The sequence below is a fragment of the Populus trichocarpa genome, chromosome 1, assembly GCF_000002775.5.
Source record: "Populus trichocarpa isolate Nisqually-1 chromosome 1, P.trichocarpa_v4.1, whole genome shotgun sequence".
NCBI lineage: Eukaryota > Viridiplantae > Streptophyta > Magnoliopsida > Malpighiales > Salicaceae > Populus > Populus trichocarpa.
This window is the reverse complement of record NC_037285.2, coordinates 39,207,408-39,229,308: the sequence shown is the minus strand read 5'-3', so window position 1 is coordinate 39,229,308 and position 21,901 is coordinate 39,207,408. Positions and strand designations below refer to the sequence as shown.

Sequence of the window (21,901 nt, the reverse complement as noted above, 5' to 3'; positions counted from 1 at the left end):
CTAAACTAATTTTTTATAATTATTTTATCCAATAAATAATAAATAGAATATGATTATTGTTAAAAAATGACTCAAGAGAGAGAACATTTATATTTTTTTAGTACATAATATAATATATATATATATATATATCCTAATATTGATATATAAGACACATAAATGTACAAAATTTATAATTTCATTGTTTAATATATATATATATATATATGAATATTACTTTTATTAATAATACTCAGATAATAGATATCTATATAAATACATAAAACTGGATGAATAAAGTATAAATATCTAAATTAATTACTTGTAAATAATGAATAAAATATAAATATAATAAAAACTCAATTCATGAATATTAATTCTCATCCTTAATCTCAAACCAAAATATTCAATTCTAAGAATTAGGGCCTTTACTCTCTCTAAAAACAAGTCTATTCGGAGACAGTACTAATAGCAAAGAAATTATACCTACATTTATGTTAGTTAATTATTTATCTGTAGTAAAAAAACAAAAACAAAAACAAAAATTTCACATGCCACATCATTTATTAGCGACTCACCTATAATGCATATGAACACAAAATTTGTTAGTTAAATTAAATTGTGGCAATAATAATATAAATTGAAATTGGCCTTGCATTTTGAAAAAAGAAGATTGCTTTTAAGGAACGTATTTTTCTCAGCATATGAGAGAACCCTCTTCTAAAGCTTTTTTTTCCATTTACATAATAAGATTGGTCAATTTTATATCAGGAATATTCTTAAGAGAACTAGGTAACGTTTTTTGTTTTAAAAAAAATCCAAATGAGATGCAAATTGCTTAGGAATAAAAAATTATTTGAAGGTAAAATTCATATACCAAAATGTTGGGGTCATAAATTTGAAAAAATCCCAATCAAACCATGTCCATGCTCTCCACATAAAATGTGGATCGCAGTCCAAAATTTACACAAGAATATCCGGACCAATTTGTATGTACCTCAACTAATTTTATAGATCCTGAAATTAACGATCATATAAACTTCCAGTGGTCTTAAAGTTTGTAAAACTCGAACTAATGATCTCCAAAAAGAAAACCCAAAACCTAACGAGTTAAACTATACCCCTCAAAATTAAATTTCCACGATTTACTTTCCTTCAAGGTTGGCCCAAACACGACGCTCCCCATAAAACACCATTAAAACGGATTCTTTTTTAAAAAAAATAAATTGTAGAGGAAATTATAGTCGCAACTTTCCCAAACAGACCCTAAGACAAGTGCGTCTTAGCTGTTCATGGCATTATCCTCCAACTTTTTGATTGGCTCAGTGAAAAGTAACAAGTATCCCAGCCAGACAACAATGTGCACACGTTATGTACAAATGTCATTCATTGATTAGTGTTGATCACATAAGATAAAAGGCTACATTTCCTGTATTTGATTATTTCTATTTCTATTTATATATTCACCTTCTTTTATATGTACAAAACTAAGCTGTCAAGTTTCACCGAATAAAGGCTCATGCATGCCCAAGGTTTATATTAAAGACCAAATCAGATCTGAGTTACCTCCGCTTCGGGTTCCCTTGGGTGAATTCTATACACCATTGCCTTTGCTATCTGCTCCTTCGCCGGAAAAATGGGATTTGAGTCCAGTCCAGCATTGGTAGTAATCATTATCCATTAACGGTGACTTAAGAGCACAAAGGCTGATCCTGGGAATTAAACATGATTCAAACATGAAAGCCAGTGTATTAGTGATTTTGGATGGTCCTGCATCATGCCCACTCTCAATGGTAGCCTGAAAATCAAAATAAAGTTGTTAGACTAAGACCGTTCAATCATCAATTGCCAGATCGAGGAGTGGTTTGACAGCCAACCATCTGAGTCACGATAGCATGTAAACACTTAAATTACAAAGATTTCCAACACAAAAATGCTACCAGTGCGTTTTTATCCCGATCAATGTTCTAGAATATGGAGAAAGGAAGGGGGCACAGTAGAAACCAGAGTGCACGCGTAAAAATGCCTACAAGAAAGTATACCTCGTATGTCTTTGTATCAGGACCATGTGGAGTCATGCAGCTATGAAGGCTTGCACCTCCTGGGAGAAAGCCGTCAGCTTTTGCCTGAAAACAAAAATTTAGGATTGGAAATTTACAGGGAGAGGGAACAAAAATGGATAAAGAATCCTTCCTCTTAAATTTAAACAGGAAATTGAGCCAAGGTTTAGACATATATCAAATGACCCTGAATTTATGAGACTATAATCAACTAAAACTAAAGCGTGTGCAAAAGTTTACCTCATATCCACCATAAATCAGGCCCATAAATTCACTCATACAATTGCGATGGTAGTATGGAGGTCGGAACGTATGCTCAGCAACCAGCCATCGGGGAGGAAAAATAACAAAATCAAGCAATGCCACGCCAGGTTTATCAGTTGGTGCAGTCAAAACTGCAACACATTACAGAAATGCAATTAAGGAAAAGAAACACAAAGCATGGTATTTTTTTCAAAAAACATCAAAAAAAAAACAGGAAGGGGGAAATATGGTTGCATAAACCTCCTACCTGTATTTATTGATGGATCACTGTGATCAAACAAGACAGTATTATAAGGGCAAAACTTATTGAGATCATACTGCAGAAAAGACAGATGCCCAATTACTAAAACGCCAATTTGCAGCTAATATGTCATCAACCAGAACAAGTGCTATGACAGCTAGACTTACCTTATATGGAACATAATTACCATGCCAAGCAACCACATTGAAGGGAGAAAAATCTTGTTTTGCAACAAAAAGTTCTCCACCATACTTTTGAACGACAGTGTATCCTGGTCTGGAACCATCTTCAAACCAGGCCTTGGGAACAAGGAAATCCCTTGGAGCAGCAAGACCATTAGCACCTAAAAGTAACCAAAATCAAGTCCTTGTTGTGCTAGCAAAATGCGTTGAATAAAGATGAATAATAACTTCACACTTTATCACTCAGAAGGCCAGAACAAGGATAAGAGATTAGGTACCTATTGGCCCAAGATCAGGAAGTTGAAAATGGGTTCCAAAAATCTCAGACACATAACCACGTGACGGGCCATCTGGCAAATCTACAGCGAAACGGAATCCTTGAGGTATAACAACAATTTCACCAGGAGAGACTTGCAATTTCCCACATTCAGTAGCGATCCACAATCCTACACCACCAGTACCAAAAACTAATATGAATCATTTGATCCAATTCTCAAGCATATAATAAACAGAAATACATTAAAGAAAGAAACAGAAAATATAATATCCAGAAAACATGAGCACAAGTGAAGGCATAAGAAAATACAGTCATAGCCTAAACAACCTGATGATGCAAGTAGTTCACAAGAAGATTAAAAAAAAAAAGGAGGGATTGAATATTTAGAAGCTACTCCTCTACACATGCTGAGCCGAATTATTAGAAAGTATAATTGTGATAACAATTCAAGAATTTAGTAGCAAATACGTACTGAGTTGTTTGAATCATTTGAGAGTTTAAAAGCAGCATTAAATTGCACAAAGCAGTGTTGAAGAAGTAACTCAAACTGAAAAAACAGATACCAATCTCAAAAGCATCAACGGGAGACACACAGTCTCATAATCATGGAATACTGTATGCCCATCCAATGGTCCAAAATTAAAAAAAAAATGAAAAGCAATCTTGGATTCTAATTGAATAACTCACTCACTTCCTTTTTGTGGAACAATCAAGAAATCGCCATCGGCATTGCAAAAAGCACGATCATCCATGGATTTATTGGCGGTATACCTAAACAAAAAACAAATTAAGTTCCATACATCCATTGTAACGGTAGAAATGATTGGTAAAACTATACATGCATACATGTGAATAGCAAATCCATGGCGGAGGAAGGAGCTGCCAGCTCCACAAACTGTATACAAGCCCTCAACAAAATCAATTGGTGCTGATTCTTCAACAGTATCTACTGGCTTTGGCTTCCACCGCAGTTGCGTGGGCGTTGTATAACTGTTTGATTTATCAAATTCACTCACGAGTTTATCGTGCCTTGGAAACCTTGCCTGAAACGGCTCGTGAGTGACCGATGGCTTGATTCTATATAACCAACTGATTTACCAAAACCAAAAAACAAAATTAAGATTAGTAATCAAATGATTAATTACATGATCTACGGAACAATTGAGGGAACCTGCGTTGGTTGAGTTTGTGAGGGGAAGTGAAGGAGGTGCCGGAGATCTGTTCTGCGTAGAGACCGTAGGGGCATAAGAGAGGGCTGTTCTGTCTGCGAGGCAATGATCCAGGGATGGATTCGGATTCGAAGGTGTTGCCGAATCCCGATAGATAATCATGATCGTCGGAGGGGAAATCATTGGTTATGGTGATCTGCTGCTGCTCCTGCTCCATTGGAATATCTCTTCAATTGATTTGTGGGGAAGAGTGAGGCCATCAACGGAATTAATTTTATAGCTCTTGTCTCTTGCAGAGAAGAGGATGGGGTGGATGATATTGACGTGGCATCATAATCTATTCGTTTTTGCGTTCAAATTATCTTAAAACTTCTGACGTAAGTTAGTTAATAATACCATAGTTTTTAAACCCGGTCTGGTTCAAGACCCGGGTTCCAGGTTTTAACCGGGTCATCGGGTTTTGGCCGGGTCGGCCAGATCAATCTCTATTTTAAAAAAAATTCAAAACGGCGTTGTTTTAGTAAAAAACAAAAACAAAAGTCAACGGGTTTTTGACCGGGTTTTGCCGGGTCAACCTGCCGGGTCGGCCAGGTCACACCGGGTCATGGCTTATCCTATTTTTTCATCAACCCGGCCCGGTTCCAGCCCCAGGTCGGCCCGGTCACAGATCGCCCACCGGGCCAGGCCGGGTTTCAAAACTATGGTTAATACTATCATATTAACAGATTTATAATAATTTTTATTTTAAATATAAAATAATATAAAACGAGATTTTAAATAATTTAAATCTAGCTACAACCTAATATTTTTAGGTTCGGCTTGATTTTTTAATTTAATATTTTTTTATTTGGTTTCTTTCATCTGTCATCACATTAAAATAATATAAAAATATTAAAAAATATTAATTTGAAGTAAAAAAATAAAATAAAATAAATTTTTTTAAAGCATTTTTTAAATGTAAAAACAAAAATGTTTTAATAAGAAAATTCAACTTAACCTGAAATGATAAAAAATTATCATCACCCAACTTTTGTATAATATAAAAAAGTCACATCAATTTATTTTCTCTTTATAAATTAAAAAAAAAACAATAAGAGAAAAAATTAAAAAATTAAAAAATAAAAAAATAAAATTAGAAATATCTTAAAAGGAAAACAATTAAAGAGAAAGAAATTAGTTATCTGTGTATTAGGCGTTGCTCTGTTATGTGTTATTCATGATGCTACTGTAGAAAATACTTTAAATATCACAAAACTCAATCTCCAATCAATCTAATATTAAAAAATAAAATTAAAAACAATCAATTTTTAAAAGAAAAAACCTAAAAAAAGACTAAAATCAATTCGATCTAATCTTTAAACTCATGACTTGATTCATGAGTTTGAGACCAACCCCATAGGAGGAAAATCCAAAAAAATCGCAAAGTTATATATTCTCAATACGCTAAGGGATGAAATTGAGAAAAATAAATTCAAGAAAAAAGATAAAAATAAATAGCAATCAAAAGAAAAATGATTAAATTTGATATAAAAAATAAATGAAACTAAATGGTGAGGGATTAAACTAAAAAAAATAAAAAATAATGTAAAATAAAACAAATAACAATAAAAAAAACTATATTTGATAAAAAAATATTAGCTAAATATATTCTATAGATTGATTCAACTGAATATGAAAAAAAGGAATATGTGCTATAGTCCTTAATGTTTTTAAAAATTGACAAATCATACACTTAATCAAAATCAATCCCTAATCTTTTAATTTTTAATTTTACTCTTTTTAAAAATTAAATTAAAAACAAATGGGATAAAAATCAGGTTATGATATTCCTTTTTCATATATTCACTCAAGATTTTCAAGTCTGATTTCATTTCAGTGGAATTTTTTATTATTATTAAAACTAGGTTTTCAAATCATGGGATTTTTTATTTAAAAAAAAAATCCTTTTGATAAAAAAGATATTTTATCAAAATGAAAAAGAAATAAATGAACAAGGAAACTGATTTTTAATAAACTGTTTTCAGGGATTGGCTAATTAGATTTCCAAATTCTATACTTAAAAGGGGATTAGTGGAGATCATTATCCGTTAATCTTGAAGATTGGCCAATATATTTGTGGGCCAAAGCCATTTCTATTTCTTAATTGTTTGTGGCAGAATCAGACTTCCAACGTACAGTGTTGCAGCAGAGTTTTGGAGTCAATAATGGCTGGATTATCAAGTACCATTTATGATCTCTCACCCACGTGTCTACATAATTAACCACATGCTACAAAACTCCAAGAGAAGGAACCCCAAGACCGAGATTTCGACGTTTAGAAAAACAAATTTTTTTTATTATTATTAATCACGTAAATATTCAAGCTAATTTATATATATTTTAACTAATTTTATAAATTCTAAAATTATTTTAACATCTATTTACATGTACAAAAAAGAACCATTTGAATGTTAATAGACTTGTTTTAAAAGGTTTTAAACAATAAAAAGATTATTGTTAAGTTCTAAAACAATAAAAAAATGTTAATTATTTTGATGTATATTATAAACTGCATAAAACTATATATTATATACTCATTTAGCAAACATTGTAGATTTATCAATAATTCAAATATGAATCATTGAAAAAAAAAAAAATTACTTCAATATTTGAGATGCGTATTAAATTATGAGTTACAATATATTAGTTACTTAACTATAGTAAAAATATATAATAATAACAAATGAATATCTAATATTAAAAATCTGAAATCCATTAATAAATATGTTTTTTTGAAAATCTTCTGACATAAGATGAGAATAGCTAAATTTGTTTCTAGGCAGATTTAAATATGAATTTTGACACAATTTCTTCCGAATAAAATGGAAATCACATATTTTTCTCCCCGCTGATTTAGCTTAGATGAAAATCAACAACCGTACTTTAGATGTAAGAGTGAGAAAATTGATAGCACATTTAGGCATAAATTAAAGGTGGCTCGTCATTACTCTTGTATACTAAAAAACCTGACATTGTTCAGGTAGTTTTAAGCTCCTTCTCTTTCAACTTTATCTTTTATCTTTTTTTCTTTTCTCATTTCCTTCTTTTATTTTTTTTTATTTCAATTTCATCTATTTTTTTTTAGTTTCATTTTTATATGTTTTTTTAACAATTATTCAAGTTATTTTAATCTATAATTTATCAAGTCAACTGAAATAAGTTGGGACAACCTCTACATGATTTACTTTTAATTCGAGCTATACAAGGAATCATTTCTAGATATTTTTTTCTTCTAGTTTCATCTCTTTTTTTATAATTTTGTCTTTAGATTATTTTTACCGGTCGGTCAAATTGATTTTGGACCGATTAAGTCGACTAAATCATATTAGAACAACTCTTACATGGTTTAATTTTAAATCTGAATTAAGCAAGAAGTTGGGTTAAAAGATTTTCCTATCAATTTCATTATCGAACTTTGTTTACCGGTTAATTATATTATTTTTAGACTAACCAAGTCAATTAACCATGTCTAAATAACTAATAAATAATTTAATTTAGAAATCAGAAAATTTTGAGATTTAATAATTTTTGCTATGTTTAAATAAGTTTTGATGTAACTCATAGCGTAAGGCAAACCTATAAATTGTTTTGAACTAATTATTTATTTTCGATCCCCTTGCTAAAAATTTGCTGGAAATACATTCGGACCTCATGATCCAACCCAGAATCAGCAGTCACAAGTCATTAATGAACTAGCATCTTTTCATTAATGACTTATCCCTAAAACTGGACCTTTGTTTATTTGTTGACACGTTGTATTGTTGCTTGTTAGAATTAAAAAAGAAATTGTTGTATTTATTTTTTTTATAATAAATTAATATTATTGAAATAACTCTCACACATAAATCTTTATATCTATTTTTCGGTCCGATTAAAAGTATGTTGAATGGAAAATAGAATATTATATTTAAATAATATGTTTTTTCTATCTGGAAAATTGAAAAACACGATTTTCCAATTTCCCCACTTAAAGCTAAGTTGAGGAGATATTTTCTTATGTTCTCCAAGATTTTCCCATTATAATTTATGTATAGGAACATACATTTGTATCTTTGAGTGTTTTTTTTTTTTTTTTATGATTGAACTTATTTTTCAAAATATATTTTGTTTAAAAAAATATTAAATTGATATATTTTTAGATATATTTTAATGATTTTAATGTACTAATATAAAAAATAAATAAAAATTATTTTGATATATTTTTAATTAAAAAATATTTTTAAAAAACACCCTGCATCAAATTACAACATTACAATTTGAGGTTTTTTTTTATTAAGATAAACATGCTTTACTTATTTATTAATTTAATAAATATCAGCTTATAAGTTATATCTAAATAGCCTAATAAATATCTTCAAGGAGTTGATTTGGTTATTAAGGAGGTTGACTCCTCCATTCATTGACTTTGCAGGTTTAGATCTTCGGGTAAGTACCTAGAAAAATTATTAAATTCCTTCTAATACTATGTTTGTATGAAACTTTGCTTGCATAGATTACTTGTTGAATTGGTTGGTAAAAGAATAAAAACTTTATGAAGAATATAAATTGCTTATACTATGTAATAAAACTACATGAACAAATTATAAAATTAATTGAGGTTTATTCTCCACAATTTTAATTTTAATTTTAGAATCAATATTTTTTTAATACATGGGAGTATTCTTAGTGTTTTTCAAAAATATTTTTATAACTTTAAAAAAATATTAAGTTGATGATTTTTTAATAGTTTTAATGTGTTGATATAAAAAATAAATAAAAAATTAAAAAATTAATTTAATTTATTTTTAAATAAAAAAATTATTTAAAAAAAATACTGTATATTATAATATCAAAGATGCGTCCAAAAATATCTTTTATCAGCTTCTGAAAAAATAAAATAATTGGATAGTAAAATGAACGGGAAAACAATTTTAAGGAATAATAAATGGGCCTATGAGCTTTAAAGCCAGCCCACATCCCAACTGCATGCCTTGCTTTTTACAGGAGGGCATGGACATCCTTTTGATTTATAATTGACTAATGACTGTTTGTCTCTGTTTGTGTCAAAGCGCAAAATCTGTAATCTCCCAACTGTACCAGGTCCAGAAGCAAAGTTAGGCTTACAAAACCTTTCGTCTCTTGAAAATGAGTGCGTACAGAGCAGATGAAGATTACGACTATCTGTTCAAGTTGGTGTTAATTGGAGACTCTGGAGTTGGGAAATCGAATCTCTTATCTCGATTCACGAGAAACGAATTCAACCTGGAATCCAAATCCACTATTGGTGTCGAATTCGCTACTCGTAGCATCCGTGTTGATGACAAGATTGTCAAAGCCCAGATTTGGGACACTGCTGGTCAAGAAAGGTTCATTTTTTTATTCAACTTTTCTTTCATTTCAAATTCACAACTTACTATATACTTGAGATCTCTTTGGTTGCTACATACTTGGATTTTACTGGCTTTGAAATAATGGGATTTGTGTTTTGTAGCTGGTTCAACTCTAAGCTAAAAGATTTTTAGTGTTTTTTGTACTAAAGGTTTGGATTTTTATTTTTTCAAAAGGGTATTTTTGGTTTTGTTGAAGAGAGTTGGATCTTTGATTTGGTATAGTTTGAATTAGGATCTGAGATATATAGCATAGACCCACTTGTAGTTTTTCTTTTCTGGTTATTCAATTGGGATTTTGTTCCAAGATCTTATTCTTTTTAATTGAGGCTTAAGAGGGTATGTATACTCAGTTATTTGAAACTCTACTTGCAAGTTGAAGATGAGTTCACAAGAGTTGTTATACTACGCTGATGCTTTTGATTCAGAACATGTCATGTCTCTCTCTAAGATCGGTGATATTTTGTTTCCACTCTCGTCTAACGTATTTAAGGAAGATTGCATCAAATATGGAAGAAACGAAACGTTCAGCTTCTGATATATGTTGCCTATAGGAGGGTATTGAGTAACTGTGTGTAGGTATTAGCTTATGAGTGGACAACTTTAGCAATACGTTACTAACCTGTAGGCGTTCTACTTAGAGATCTTTTAACTGCGGGAAGATGCATTTTTTTGTCTCGCCATCATGCTCTGGATGAGTCTCGAGTTGAAGATAATGTTTAAAGATGTTATGGTGCAGCTAATTAGTTTCTATTTTATTATTAAAGGATTTAAGATTCAAGATTGTTTGAGGTTAAGTATAGCAAGAAAGTCATTTGAAGGTACTTAATGGCTACTACCGAGGCAAATTGCTTCAAAATGTTAGGAGAGTAGCTTTTCCAGTTAAATAAGGTGGAAGTGTATGTTATGCATGTTACCAAAGTTGGCATGTGTTTGCATTTGGTGTAAAAGCAACGCCATTATTGCATCATATTAGCCTAGAGGCTTCAATGTCTTAGTGAGAAGCTGATTCGGTACTGAATACAGACATATAGATGTGATGCAGTGAAATTGTTAGCTATATGAGGTCTCAAAATTCAAAGTATTCTTGCCTAGATGTCTGGGAAGTTTTTATTTTTTTCATACCCATCAAAATACAAATTGGTATTTGGAATCCTGATGTTCCTTTGTCACGCGACCTTTTTGATTTTGGCATGATCTCTTTTTATCTGCATTCTTTACCCTCTTTTTGTTTGTTGTGGATTTTCTTGGGCTGGGGGGTTGTAGTGACACTTATCACTTCCTCTAGGATTGGAGCTGCGAATGGCTCGCGAACTATGTCTTGAGCTTCCAAGCTCAAACAGTGCATTTGGTTCACTCACCTTCACCATCTGGTTGCTGAACATTATAGAAGAAACAATAAAAATGAAATACAATGCACACATTTTATTGTTAGTGTCATTTGGTGCTTGGGATAGACAAGTTCTGCATTTTTTTTCTTGTTATCTTTGTCTTTATAACAGTATAAGTTGAAATTAATAACAGTAAAAGCAATGAGCTTACTTTCATTGTTAATATCATCATGACTCTGAATCTCTGCATTCTGAAACTTGAAAGTGATTGCTATCTTTATGCTTTACCATAGATACCGGGCAATCACAAGCGCATACTACCGAGGAGCTGTCGGTGCATTGCTTGTTTATGACGTCACTAGACATGTCACGTTTGAAAATGTTGAGAGATGGCTAAAGGAGCTGAGAGATCACACAGATGCTAATATTGTGATTATGTTTGTTGGTAACAAGGCAGACCTGCGTCATCTGCGTGCGGTTTCTACTGAAGATGCCAAGGCCTTTGCTGAGAGGGAGAACACATACTTTATGGAGACATCTGCTCTTGAGTCTCTGAATGTTGAAAATGCTTTCACTGAAGTGCTAACCCAAATATATCATGTGGTCAGCCGCAAAGCACTTGACATAGGAGATGATCCAGCAGCCTTGCCCAAAGGAGAAACCATCAATGTTAAGGATGATGTTTCAGCAGTCAAGAAAGTTGGTTGCTGCTCTGTTTAAACCCAAGTGAGAGGATGCAGTGGAAAAATACTCCAATTCTCTGCCACCATGAACTCAAGACTTCCTCTTTTCAAGTCACGGTCCCTCCCCAAATTTTGTCATTGTCACAGTCATAATGGGATGGACGCTAAGTTCTTAGAGTTTGTAGTCTGATGAAAATGTCTGCATCTTCCAGGTTTTTAATTTTTCATTTGATGCCAGTTTCTTTATAGTTTCTCAAGGCTCGTATCTCATATGTCTTTAGTGATATAGCTTTTGTTGTATTTTATTGCTCCTAGCATAAGACATTGTTCCAGACAATTTTATTTCTGTACGTGATTGAATGATTTTTATGATACAAACTGATACTTCCTATAATTATATTTGTGTCCACACGATCAAGGAAATCTTGATATTCCAATCCAGCTTGTAATTGTTTAATGTTGGAACTTGATTACAAGACAATTAGTTCTGTCATGGTTCATATGAAAAAAATTTCTTTCCCATGGGTAAATCATGCATACGGTGCATGCAGCAGGGATTCTGATGACAAAGGCCACATAAACCAGGTATATATGCATGGACTTGCGAAACATACTGTTGCTACATGCAGTTGTGCCCCTATAATTGTTGCTCGCAATGTTATGAAGCAGCAACCAAAACAGAAATTTGGAGAAGGCGATGCAAAATAAGAGATCATCTTCCATTATATTATCATTGGGTGTAATAAGAAAAGAGGTAGTGAAGGTGTTTCGATCTCCTCTCATGTCAACAACAACGTACAACAGCAAGAAAGGAGGACGAAATCTTAAAAAAGAACAAAGAAAAACACAAACAAAAAACTAATTTCTTTCAATCGTCTCTATTTTCAAGCCTAAGACTTGTCCTTGCAGTGCTCACAAGACTTTCCGAAACAATGCATGAACTTCCTGAGACTCCTAAAAGTACAAGCCTTTTCCAACATCTCTTTCTTGAAATCCCTCAATCTATCCATGTCGGCACCTATGTCTTTCCCATCATCATCCTCAATTAAGCAATGCAATACATTTAGCTCATAAAGATATTTCAATTTCCCATCTAAGACCATAAACAAAGCCTTGCTTGACAAGGTAGAGTCAGAAAAGTCTAAAATCCTAAGTTTAGGGAAGCCTTCTACAATAGCCAACGCTTCTTTCTCAGTAATCTTCCCATGAAATCCAAGCTCACCGATGTTGTTGCAGCAAAAAACCAATTGCGATATGATGTGCAAATGCAACCCTTTATCAGGGGATAATCTAGCATGAAAAACCTTAAGCTGCTTCCAATATAACAGGGGTATGTATATTGGTGAAACCCTATAAATTGTATCACAAGGCAGAACAACACATGAAACATTAGGCGTTTTTTCAGCTATGTAAATGGTAGCGAAGTAGCCAAAGATATATTTACGTGGGAAATATATAGACACCCAGCCGTTGAACCGATTGATGGCCAGTCTGAGAAGATGGGTGAATCTCAACTGTTGTTCTTCTTCGTCGAGCTTGTCGAGCAAACGAAGGTCAAGTATGGAGTTTTTGAAGAGGGTATCCAAGGTTACTGAAAGCCACGCATGACATACACGAGGAAGAAGAAATAATTGTTCATGGAGGCTTAGACATGAAAATATTAGAGATAATATGGAGAAGTTTAGGTCTTCCCATGATGGATTGCTGCTCCTGGTCTCCTTGTTCGTCTTCATGGGGGCGGCTTGTATTTAAATCTCTATGGCTGCTTGATTAATTAGGGTTTTGAGCTGGGGATAATTTGTGATTAGTTGCTCTGGGTGATTATATAAATTTATGTGTGTGCGCGTTTTGTGAAGCATATCAGAAGATTTTAAAAGTTTTGGGTCGGTAGGAATTTGAACCGGGGATAATTACATATTCATAAAATTTGAAATCGTGTACCTGGTCAATAAAGTTATGAACTACTCGGTCAATAATAAAATTAAGATATTATGATAAGGAATTATCTTTACTTTCCAACATAATTAAATTATTAAATAACATCTTAAAATATAATTTATATTATTCTCTAAACTACAAAAAAAAATATATCTTTTATATAATATTTGATTATTATCTTGAAACAGAAAAAATCAAGATAATTAAAACAAAAAATATAATTTTTATATTTTAAAATTAATGATTAAAATTCACTCTAAAACTATCATAGAAATATATTTAGTTTTATGTATTCATCTTCTTTCCTCTAATCAACCACGTTTCTATTTATTTTATATCTGTTCTTTATATTCTAAAAATATTAACCAAACACATCATTTATAATATAGACAAGAAGACATGCCCGCATGCAGGGGCGGAGTCAGAATTATTTGTTAGGAGGGGCCAAAATTAATATAACAAAGTATAATATTTGTTTTAATTTATTGTACAGGAGTTGCAAAACAAAATCTGCATAATTTAATTTTATTCAAATAACTTACTACAAACATATAATGACCTTTGTATAAGGTAAAAGGTTTGGAGCAATACCAAATCGAGTCAAAGTAATGAAGTTAATTTCATCTTCATAATGCATCCATCACTTTAATGTTGTTGGTCTTTATACCTATCAAATATAAACATATAAAGTATATAAGAAACATTAGCTAAAGCGAAGCATTATTTATGTTTGATAAACTTTGAAATAAAGCAAAAAATAATAAAGAATGATTCTTACATATTTATTTTAATTGTGCTCATCGTTCTTTCATAAAATATAAATAATCGATTATCATATTAATTGTGAATCTTTCAACAATTTCTTTTTCTATATAGACAATCAAATAATTTGCAAGAAAATCATCCTCCATTCGATTGCGAAGTCTTGTTTTAACAATCTTTATCACTGAAAAAGCTCGTTCAATAGGCTGTGTGTTATCAATATTTTTTCTTTTTTTTTTTCAAAAAAAGAATCAATTCTTCTCATTTTGTTAATGGTTCAACCTAAAATCAAAACATATATCGTAAGAAAAAATTGATAATTTTAGTGGCTCTGGTAAAAACAAAACATAAAAAAAATCCAAGCATAATCAAAACAAACCAATAAAATATATCTAATTAATTAGAAGAAAAAAATCACTATAACAAGAATTCAAAAAACAATTGGTAAAACTAGCAGATCTGAGAAAAAAAAGGAGTAAAAATGATAGAATTATATATAAAAAAAACTTCATCAAATTATTAACAAACATTTCAAAACAAAACAAAAATAAATTTTAAATTTAAATTATCTTGTTTTGTTTGATGAAAGATAAATTAATTGGTGGCTCTGCTTCAATCTTTTTATAGAAAAATTTTGCTCGTGATTTGTGTTTTTATTTTTGTTTTTAATCAGCTGCAGAATTTATATTAGAAAAAATTGATGGGTCTATTTTTTATTTCACAAAAAAAATGCTCTTATATTATTTTCTTTCCATGTACGTCAATAGTAAATTTAAAGGAAATCAAAAGTATAGTCACAGGCCTCCCTCTTTAAAATAACAAATATAACTTTTCCTCCTACTTAAAAATTAAAATGTATTGCAGGGGGGCTCGGCCCCTGCTTGCCCCCCTTGCTTCCGCCCCTGCCCGCATGCTGCCGCGAGCTATGAAACAAATGTGCTTGAGTATTGGTATAATTATAATAATTATAACACAAATAATACAATTTTAAATATTAATACTTTTAATCATAATAAAAATAAAAATAATTATAAGACAAATAATAATATTTTTATTATAAGTAATAATATTATAATCACAATGGGAAGCAGACACCTGACACTTTGTCTGCCCTAGCGCCACGTGGTGCTAGGTCTGCCCCTGCGCCATGTGGCGCTAGGGTGACCCTTCCCTAGCAATTAGAACCGAGTGCCTAGTGGCGTTGGGAGTGCTTGGGTGAGCAAGGATGCGCCAACTCCACGTACAGACCCGAGCGCCACATGACGATGAGGCTGGCTTGGGGTTAGCTAGCACATTTGGATCATGGTAAAGGGCCTGATTATCTTAGGTCTGAGGCAGGACCCGATTGTCTTGGGTCCGGCGTCAGACCCCAGCTCAGTGAGTCTTACACTGACCTAGCGCCACATGGCGCTAGGACAACCCTTCCCTAGCAATCAGAACCGAGCACCATGTGGCGCTTGGGAGTGCTTGGGTGAGCCAGGGCACGCCAACCCCATGTACAGACCCGAACGCCACGTGGTGATGGGGGTTTTGGGGTGAGCCAACATATTTGGGTCATGACAAAGGGCCCGATTATCCTGGGTATAAGGCAGGACCGAATTGTCTTGGGCCCGGTGTCATAATCCCAACCCAATTGGTCTTGCATGACCCACTTCTATTGGGTCTTGATGAAAGATTTTATTTTATTTTTATTATAATTAAAAGTATTACTATAAAAATAGTATTATTTGTGGTATAAATATTTTAATTTTTATTATAATTAAAAATATTAATAGTAAAATAGTATAATTTGTGCTATAAATATTTTAATTTTTCTTATAATTCAAAGTATTACTCTTAAAAATAGTATAATTGGTGTTTATTATAATGAATAGTATTTGCGTTAAAAATATTATTATTTTTATTAAAATTTAAAATATTCATATAAAAATAATATTATTTGTATTATAAATATTATTATTTTATTTATAATTAATAACATGAATATTAAAATATTATCAGTTATGGTATAAATATTAGTATTTTTATTAGAAGTAATAATAATATAATAATAATAATAATAAGCGGAAACCTGGTGTTTGGGTTGCCCTTGCGCCACATGTGACGCTAGGGCTAACCTAACGCCACGTTTAGGCTGCAATAGCCAATTAACTTGGCATATAAATGATCTGTAAATTTTTTGTATTAAATGTTAGTAAAACTTTCAGTACAATTTTTCTATTTGTATAGTGAACGATTGAAATAATAGATAAACACAAGACAAAAGCTAGCAACAACCAACAAGCATGCGATAAAATACATGCGATAAAATACTACTACTACTAATAATAATAATAAACATTGAATAATACTGATCGAGAGAATCTAGGTGGTTGTCCAGTAATAAGAGCTTGGGATCAAGAGGTTTGCTTCCTCTGTAGTCTCAGGTTCGAGCCCTGTGGTTGCTCATATGATGGCCACTGGAGGCTTATATGGTCGTTAACTTCAGGGCCCGTGGGATTAGTCGAGGTGCGCGCAAGCTGGCCCGGACACCCACGTTAAACTAAAAAAAAATAATAAGCATTGAATAATACTGATCAAGGGAAAAACTTGAACCTTGGTTGTCCAAATTAAAATTACAAATACTGATCAGTACTGAAATTATTCATACAAACATTTGATAAAATTATAAAACTACTATTAGAGAAATAATTTTTTTTTCTTGGAATGCGTTCAATGTGAGTGGACAATCTAGAACAAAAAAAAAGAAAAAGAAAAAAGCAATAACTAAGTTATATATGACTCAATAAATGGGTTGCATTCAATTAACTTAATCGTGTTGCACCAAACCTCCCGGCTGGGATAGGAATATATATAGTATTTACTAGATTTTTTTTTTTGCCCACATTATGTTACGGGTTGGTTATGTTTTTCCAATCTTAAAAAAAAATATAAAGATATTAGAAAGTAAATTTTTTGATACATATTAGACAAAAAAAACCTTTCAAAACACTGAAGTATTGACATATTGGGCCGGAGAAATTTTAACCGAATGTAAAAAAAAAACATTAAGACAAAGTATGAGTTTTTTAAAAAATAAAAAAATCCTAGACTCAGGTCATTAAGTCATCTGGGTTTCTTAAACTCGTATAATCTAATAATATATATAAAAAACTCTAATTAAATAATATAAAAAATAAAATAAACCCGAGCAAATTTTCTAAACATAAGTTAATCATCCAAATTCACAGCCTATAAAATCTTACATTTGAGTTCAATAAAAAAACCTTACTTCCAATCAATTTAATGTTTAAGGATGAAATAATAATAATAATAATAATAAACAAATCCTAGACTCAGGTCACTGAGTAACTAGTTTAATAAGCTTCATTATTTTAATAATATAAAAAAGTAATTTTAATTTAATAATATAAAAACCAAGCAAACTCGGGTGAATATCTTGAACCCGGGTTAATCTCTTAAATGTGCAATGCATGGAATCCCAATTTCTATCAAAACTAATGTTGAAGAATGAAATGGAGAAAAAAATTTATTTAAAAAATTTTCCGAAGAAAAAAAATAAAAAGAATGATGATCAAACTTGTTGAGAAAAAAACTAATGGAGGATGAAATTGCAAGAAAAATAATATGAAAAATCATTCTGAATAAACAAATAACAAATAAAAGAATGGAGACCAAACATGAGAGATGAAAAAATTAAAGGAGGATGAAATTAAAATAATGTCCAATTTGAAATAATTAATTGAAATAAAAGAAATGCAATTAAAATAAGAGGGAATAAATCTCAAGAAGAAATAAATTGAAGGGTTGTTGCGATTTTCTTAGGGGCAGTGCACAAATTGAGGAGGAGAAAGAGGAAAAAAAAAGAAAAAAGAAAATCCATTGGCACTGAACCAGTTGGAATTACAATACACGCACCATCCATATAGGTAGCCACCACCAAGATGAATTGGAAAATACCTTGGAAGGCTATTTTTGGCCATCATAAGCTACCGCACTCGTCGCTTGAATGCGACGAGGTGATTACCAGCCTACCACTTTTTTTATTTATTTTAATTAATGAAAATACTAATTTTCCCCTTATAACACATGACAATTATGAAAAAAAAACCAAGATGAAAGTACTAATAAGCTCCTGAAGAGTAGACTAGATTTTTTCAATTTGAAGGGCAATATAGTCATTACACTTTACTTAAAAAAGTGAAAAGTTCAATGAGCCTCTAATCCCAAGTTAACCAATCTTTTTCCTTGGAGGGCAATCAAGTAATTCCATTGTACCAAAACATGGAAAAAAACCAAGCCACACCTAATTAAATCAATAATGTCTTATGAATCTAGTGAAAAGATTCAATTGTTGTTCTAAAATTAAGGTAACTATAACTCCAAAGAGAGGTGAATTAAGTGTCTTCCTAATATTATCAAATAATAAACTTTAATTCAATTAAACACAATAACCAACAATATAATTAAAGTGCTTAAAATAAATAAGTAAGGGAGAGAACTTACAAACTTGATTTTTAACGTAATTCGGCAACCCTACATCCACATCTCAAGTACTAAACTAGTTTAGAGTATTGTATTCTTTCACTAGTCTGAGTTCAAGAGTACAATAACCACTTAATGAATCCACACCAAGATTTTTACATCATTTGAAGATATATTCTCTACAAGATTTTTCTTTAGTGAAAATATTTCACCAATATCAAGAGTTTTTACCTGGCTCTTAAAGGTTTACGAGAATGATTTATCACATTTTACTCTCTCAATAGAGTGAATAATACAATTTAAATTTCTAATATCTCTGTATCTTACAAGATAGCACTTGAAGGACTTGAAGGAGTTTAAATAATCTTGTGCTAGGATATGAAGGTTTTAATAGCATAAATTAGAGTATAATCAATGATCGATAAATTTATAGTGTTTTTGCACTTAGAATAACTTGTATATCATATAAGTTTGGATTCTCTTTTTAATTTTACAATTAGGCAAGATATATATATATATATATATATATATATATATATATATATATATATATATATATATATATATATATATATATATGCTTTTAGCAAAAACTAGTTGTTTATAGTTGCTAAAGTCTCACTAACGGCTAAAACGGTCGACTGATTCATGCAAAATTACAGATTTATTAGTTTTTATCTAGGTGAATTCTTAGAACTGTCTATATTTTTTTATCAATCCTTTTAAATGTATGTATAGTGAAGTGTGTGTGCAATTATTTTAATTTGTGCTATCAATGTGAGATATAAGATTTACATAAAGCACTAAAATGAACACTTAATTCTAAGTCATCAATATGTTTCCTTCTTGGACTTCTTCTTGGTTTCTTCATGAAATCCTTCATATTTGTTGATATAATATTTGAAAAAACTAGTTTAAAACTTATTTTCAATCAAGCATATTATTAGTCTAATTTTCATATTATCAATATATATATATATATATATATATATATATATATATATATATATATATATATAAGTGTGTGTGTGTGAGAGAGAGAGAGAGAGAGAGAGACCTAAAGGTCAACACCAATGACCCCTTGTAATAAATCATTTTTTGATTATTCCCTAAAATTTTTACCTTTTTTCTTTTCAAAATAAAAATAAAATAATAATAGCAAGAAGATTGACATTTTAGAAAAAGCAGGCTGACGAGGATTTCAAATGTACCAAAAAATCAAGCTGCAATTTTAGATGGAATCGGAGTATAATTATACCCCATTATACCCAAATCTGGAGAGACAATAAAGATTCAAGGTCAAATTAATCATTATTGGATGAATCTGCATAAAAATTAAGCCTATAAACATAATTAGATTTTTAATAAGCCAATTTCATTTAATAATAGGCCAAATTAAAAGTTTAATTATGTTTAAGAATTAATTTGGGTCAAATTAAAGGATTTAATTATGTGCAAGGACTTAATTATACTTTAAATGAGTCAATTTAATTTTATTATGGGCTTAATTGGTGAAAAATTAAGTTTGGGAGCCTAATTTGAGCTTAATTGAGAAGATTTGAATTTTAGGAAACTAATCTTAATTTTTACAAAGTCAATTGGTTCAAATCAGAGGTAAAATTGTAAAAAATCAAAGTTTTTGGGTCAATTAAGGGTTAAATTGAAGAAATTCATAGCTAAAGACCATTTTGAAAATAGCGCCGAACTCTAAGGACTTAATTGATCGAAATCAATGGAGAAATTGAAGAGATTTGAAAGTTTAATGGTCAATCAAATGCTAAATTGAAGAAATCGAAGACCAAGAACTAATATGAAAAGCTGCTAGAATTCAGGGCTGATATTGAAGTTCGATTGGTGCAAAATTGTATAAAATTGAAAGTTTGTAGCCAATCAGGAGTGTAATTGAGAGAAATCATAAATCGAAAGACTACATTGAACTTTACTAAAATAACGTCGTTTTGATTACTATTCATCATCTTTTTCAATTTTCATCGAAAAATTGCTTAGGGGGCTACTTTTCAAGGGCATTTAATGCTTCATTTCTCCACTAAATTTGACAAAACTTGCACAAAAATGATCACCTGACATCTGACTACACCCGGTATGATCCTTTCTGGCCGATTAACACAACAATGGCTATGGCACCGACCCAAATAAGCCAACTTAGACAGCCTTCAATTGTCAAATTTGACAGTTCATGATGCTCACTTTGGGCCAACACTTGGGATCCTTCGGGGCTGAATCAAGGGCCAAGATTTGGCACCATTAAAGATAAAACGTTCCTTCTCCACCCCTTATAAATATAGGTGGATTCCATGCCCTGAACAGAAAGAAAATCGGGTGCAAAGTTGAAAAAAAATCAGCTTTCCTCCCTAGTTTTTTTCTTTCTGCCGTTAGTTCTCTGTATTATTTCCTTCTCTCTGTCATGCCTTCAGCCTCGACGACCTCACAGAAGCCATTATCCTCCACCAATAGTCAGGAACATCCTCCACCAACTCACCCTCTTCTCCTCCAACAACCAACACCAGTCATCGCTCCACCGCTAACTTTTCTTTTCTTTTCTCTTCTAACAACCAACGCCGACCACCAATTCCTTCATCAGCACCACCATTAGCCTCACGTCGGCGTCCTAGACCACTAGGCAGGCTTCCTGACATCAGGTGATCCTCTCACCCCCTTGTTGCAGCCATAAGCACTGCATGTAGAACGTTATTTCGTTCTGCATACATAAGTTAAATTAATTAATATAGTTGCCGGGCCGGGCCAGGAACCATGTGGATCGTGGGCTAGATCCATTTCAGCTAATCTAGATGACTGGGCCAAGTCCATCCCAAACAAAAAAAAAGGCTAGGTCTGTTGGGCTTGCAGCCCAACCCAATATATTTAATAATAATATAGTAATATTAAAAAGAGAGAAAATTTTTCAAAAGGCATTTTAAAAATATTTGTGGCCCCTTCGCATGTTTTTCCAACCATTTTGCACAATATTGAGTTGTATATTTACACTGTAAGATACATATCCAATATTAAAATACTTGGTTTTCTCTGAATTTTTTTTAATTAAAAAAAAATCTCAAAAAAGTTTTAAATTAATTTCCTCTTTCAAAAAATAAAAAAATATTTTG

General features: G+C 31.5%; 3 protein-coding genes across 3 annotated transcripts; 1 reads left to right on the top strand and 2 right to left on the bottom strand.

The window, feature by feature from the left end:
- Nucleotides 1-1,348: 1,348 nt before the first annotated feature.
- LOC7485142 (homogentisate 1,2-dioxygenase) lies at nucleotides 1,349-4,501 on the bottom strand. Its single transcript, XM_002298864.4, has 9 exons — nucleotides 4,175-4,501; nucleotides 3,850-4,092; nucleotides 3,695-3,774; nucleotides 3,005-3,172; nucleotides 2,712-2,887; nucleotides 2,551-2,620; nucleotides 2,280-2,434; nucleotides 2,022-2,105; nucleotides 1,349-1,777 (listed from the first exon to the last, which is right to left on the bottom strand). Exons 1-9 carry the CDS (start codon nucleotides 4,387-4,389, stop codon nucleotides 1,574-1,576), a joined length of 1,395 nt encoding a protein of 464 aa, XP_002298900.1. The 5' UTR covers nucleotides 4,390-4,501; the 3' UTR covers nucleotides 1,349-1,573.
- A 4,701-nt stretch (nucleotides 4,502-9,202) lies between these two features.
- Nucleotides 9,203-11,985, top strand: LOC7487576 (ras-related protein RABA1f). The gene is made up of 2 exons (XM_002300372.3): nucleotides 9,203-9,556; nucleotides 11,202-11,985. The coding sequence occupies exons 1-2, from the start codon at nucleotides 9,336-9,338 to the stop codon at nucleotides 11,626-11,628; spliced, it is 648 nt and encodes a 215-aa protein (XP_002300408.1). The 5' UTR covers nucleotides 9,203-9,335; the 3' UTR covers nucleotides 11,629-11,985.
- Nucleotides 11,986-12,481: 496 nt separating this feature from the next.
- Nucleotides 12,482-13,324, bottom strand: LOC7487575 (F-box/LRR-repeat protein At3g48880). Its single transcript, XM_002298863.3, has one exon. It carries the CDS (start codon nucleotides 13,322-13,324, stop codon nucleotides 12,482-12,484), a length of 843 nt encoding a protein of 280 aa, XP_002298899.1.
- Between the last annotated feature and the right edge of the window lie 8,577 nt (nucleotides 13,325-21,901).

What these genes read in the sequence shown, in the direction of transcription:
- LOC7487575 (XM_002298863.3), bottom strand. Translation starts at nt 13,324, where the DNA reads ATGAAGACGAACAAGGAGACCAGGAGCAGCAATCCATCATGGGAAGAC.
- LOC7487576 (XM_002300372.3), top strand. Translation starts at nt 9,336, where the DNA reads ATGAGTGCGTACAGAGCAGATGAAGATTACGACTATCTGTTCAAGTTG. An exon ending in GACACTGCTGGTCAAGAAAG is followed by an intron (nt 9,557 to 11,201) that starts GTTCATTTTTTT and finishes GCTTTACCATAG; the next exon opens with ATACCGGGCAATCACAAGCG.
- LOC7485142 (XM_002298864.4), bottom strand. Translation starts at nt 4,389, where the DNA reads ATGGAGCAGGAGCAGCAGCAGATCACCATAACCAATGATTTCCCCTCC. An exon ending in CATGGATTTGCTATTCACAT is followed by an intron (nt 3,775 to 3,849) that starts GTATGCATGTAT and finishes TTTTTTGTTTAG; the next exon opens with GTATACCGCCAATAAATCCA. An exon ending in TGATTTATGGTGGATATGAG is followed by an intron (nt 2,106 to 2,279) that starts GTAAACTTTTGC and finishes TTTTGTTTTCAG; the next exon opens with GCAAAAGCTGACGGCTTTCT.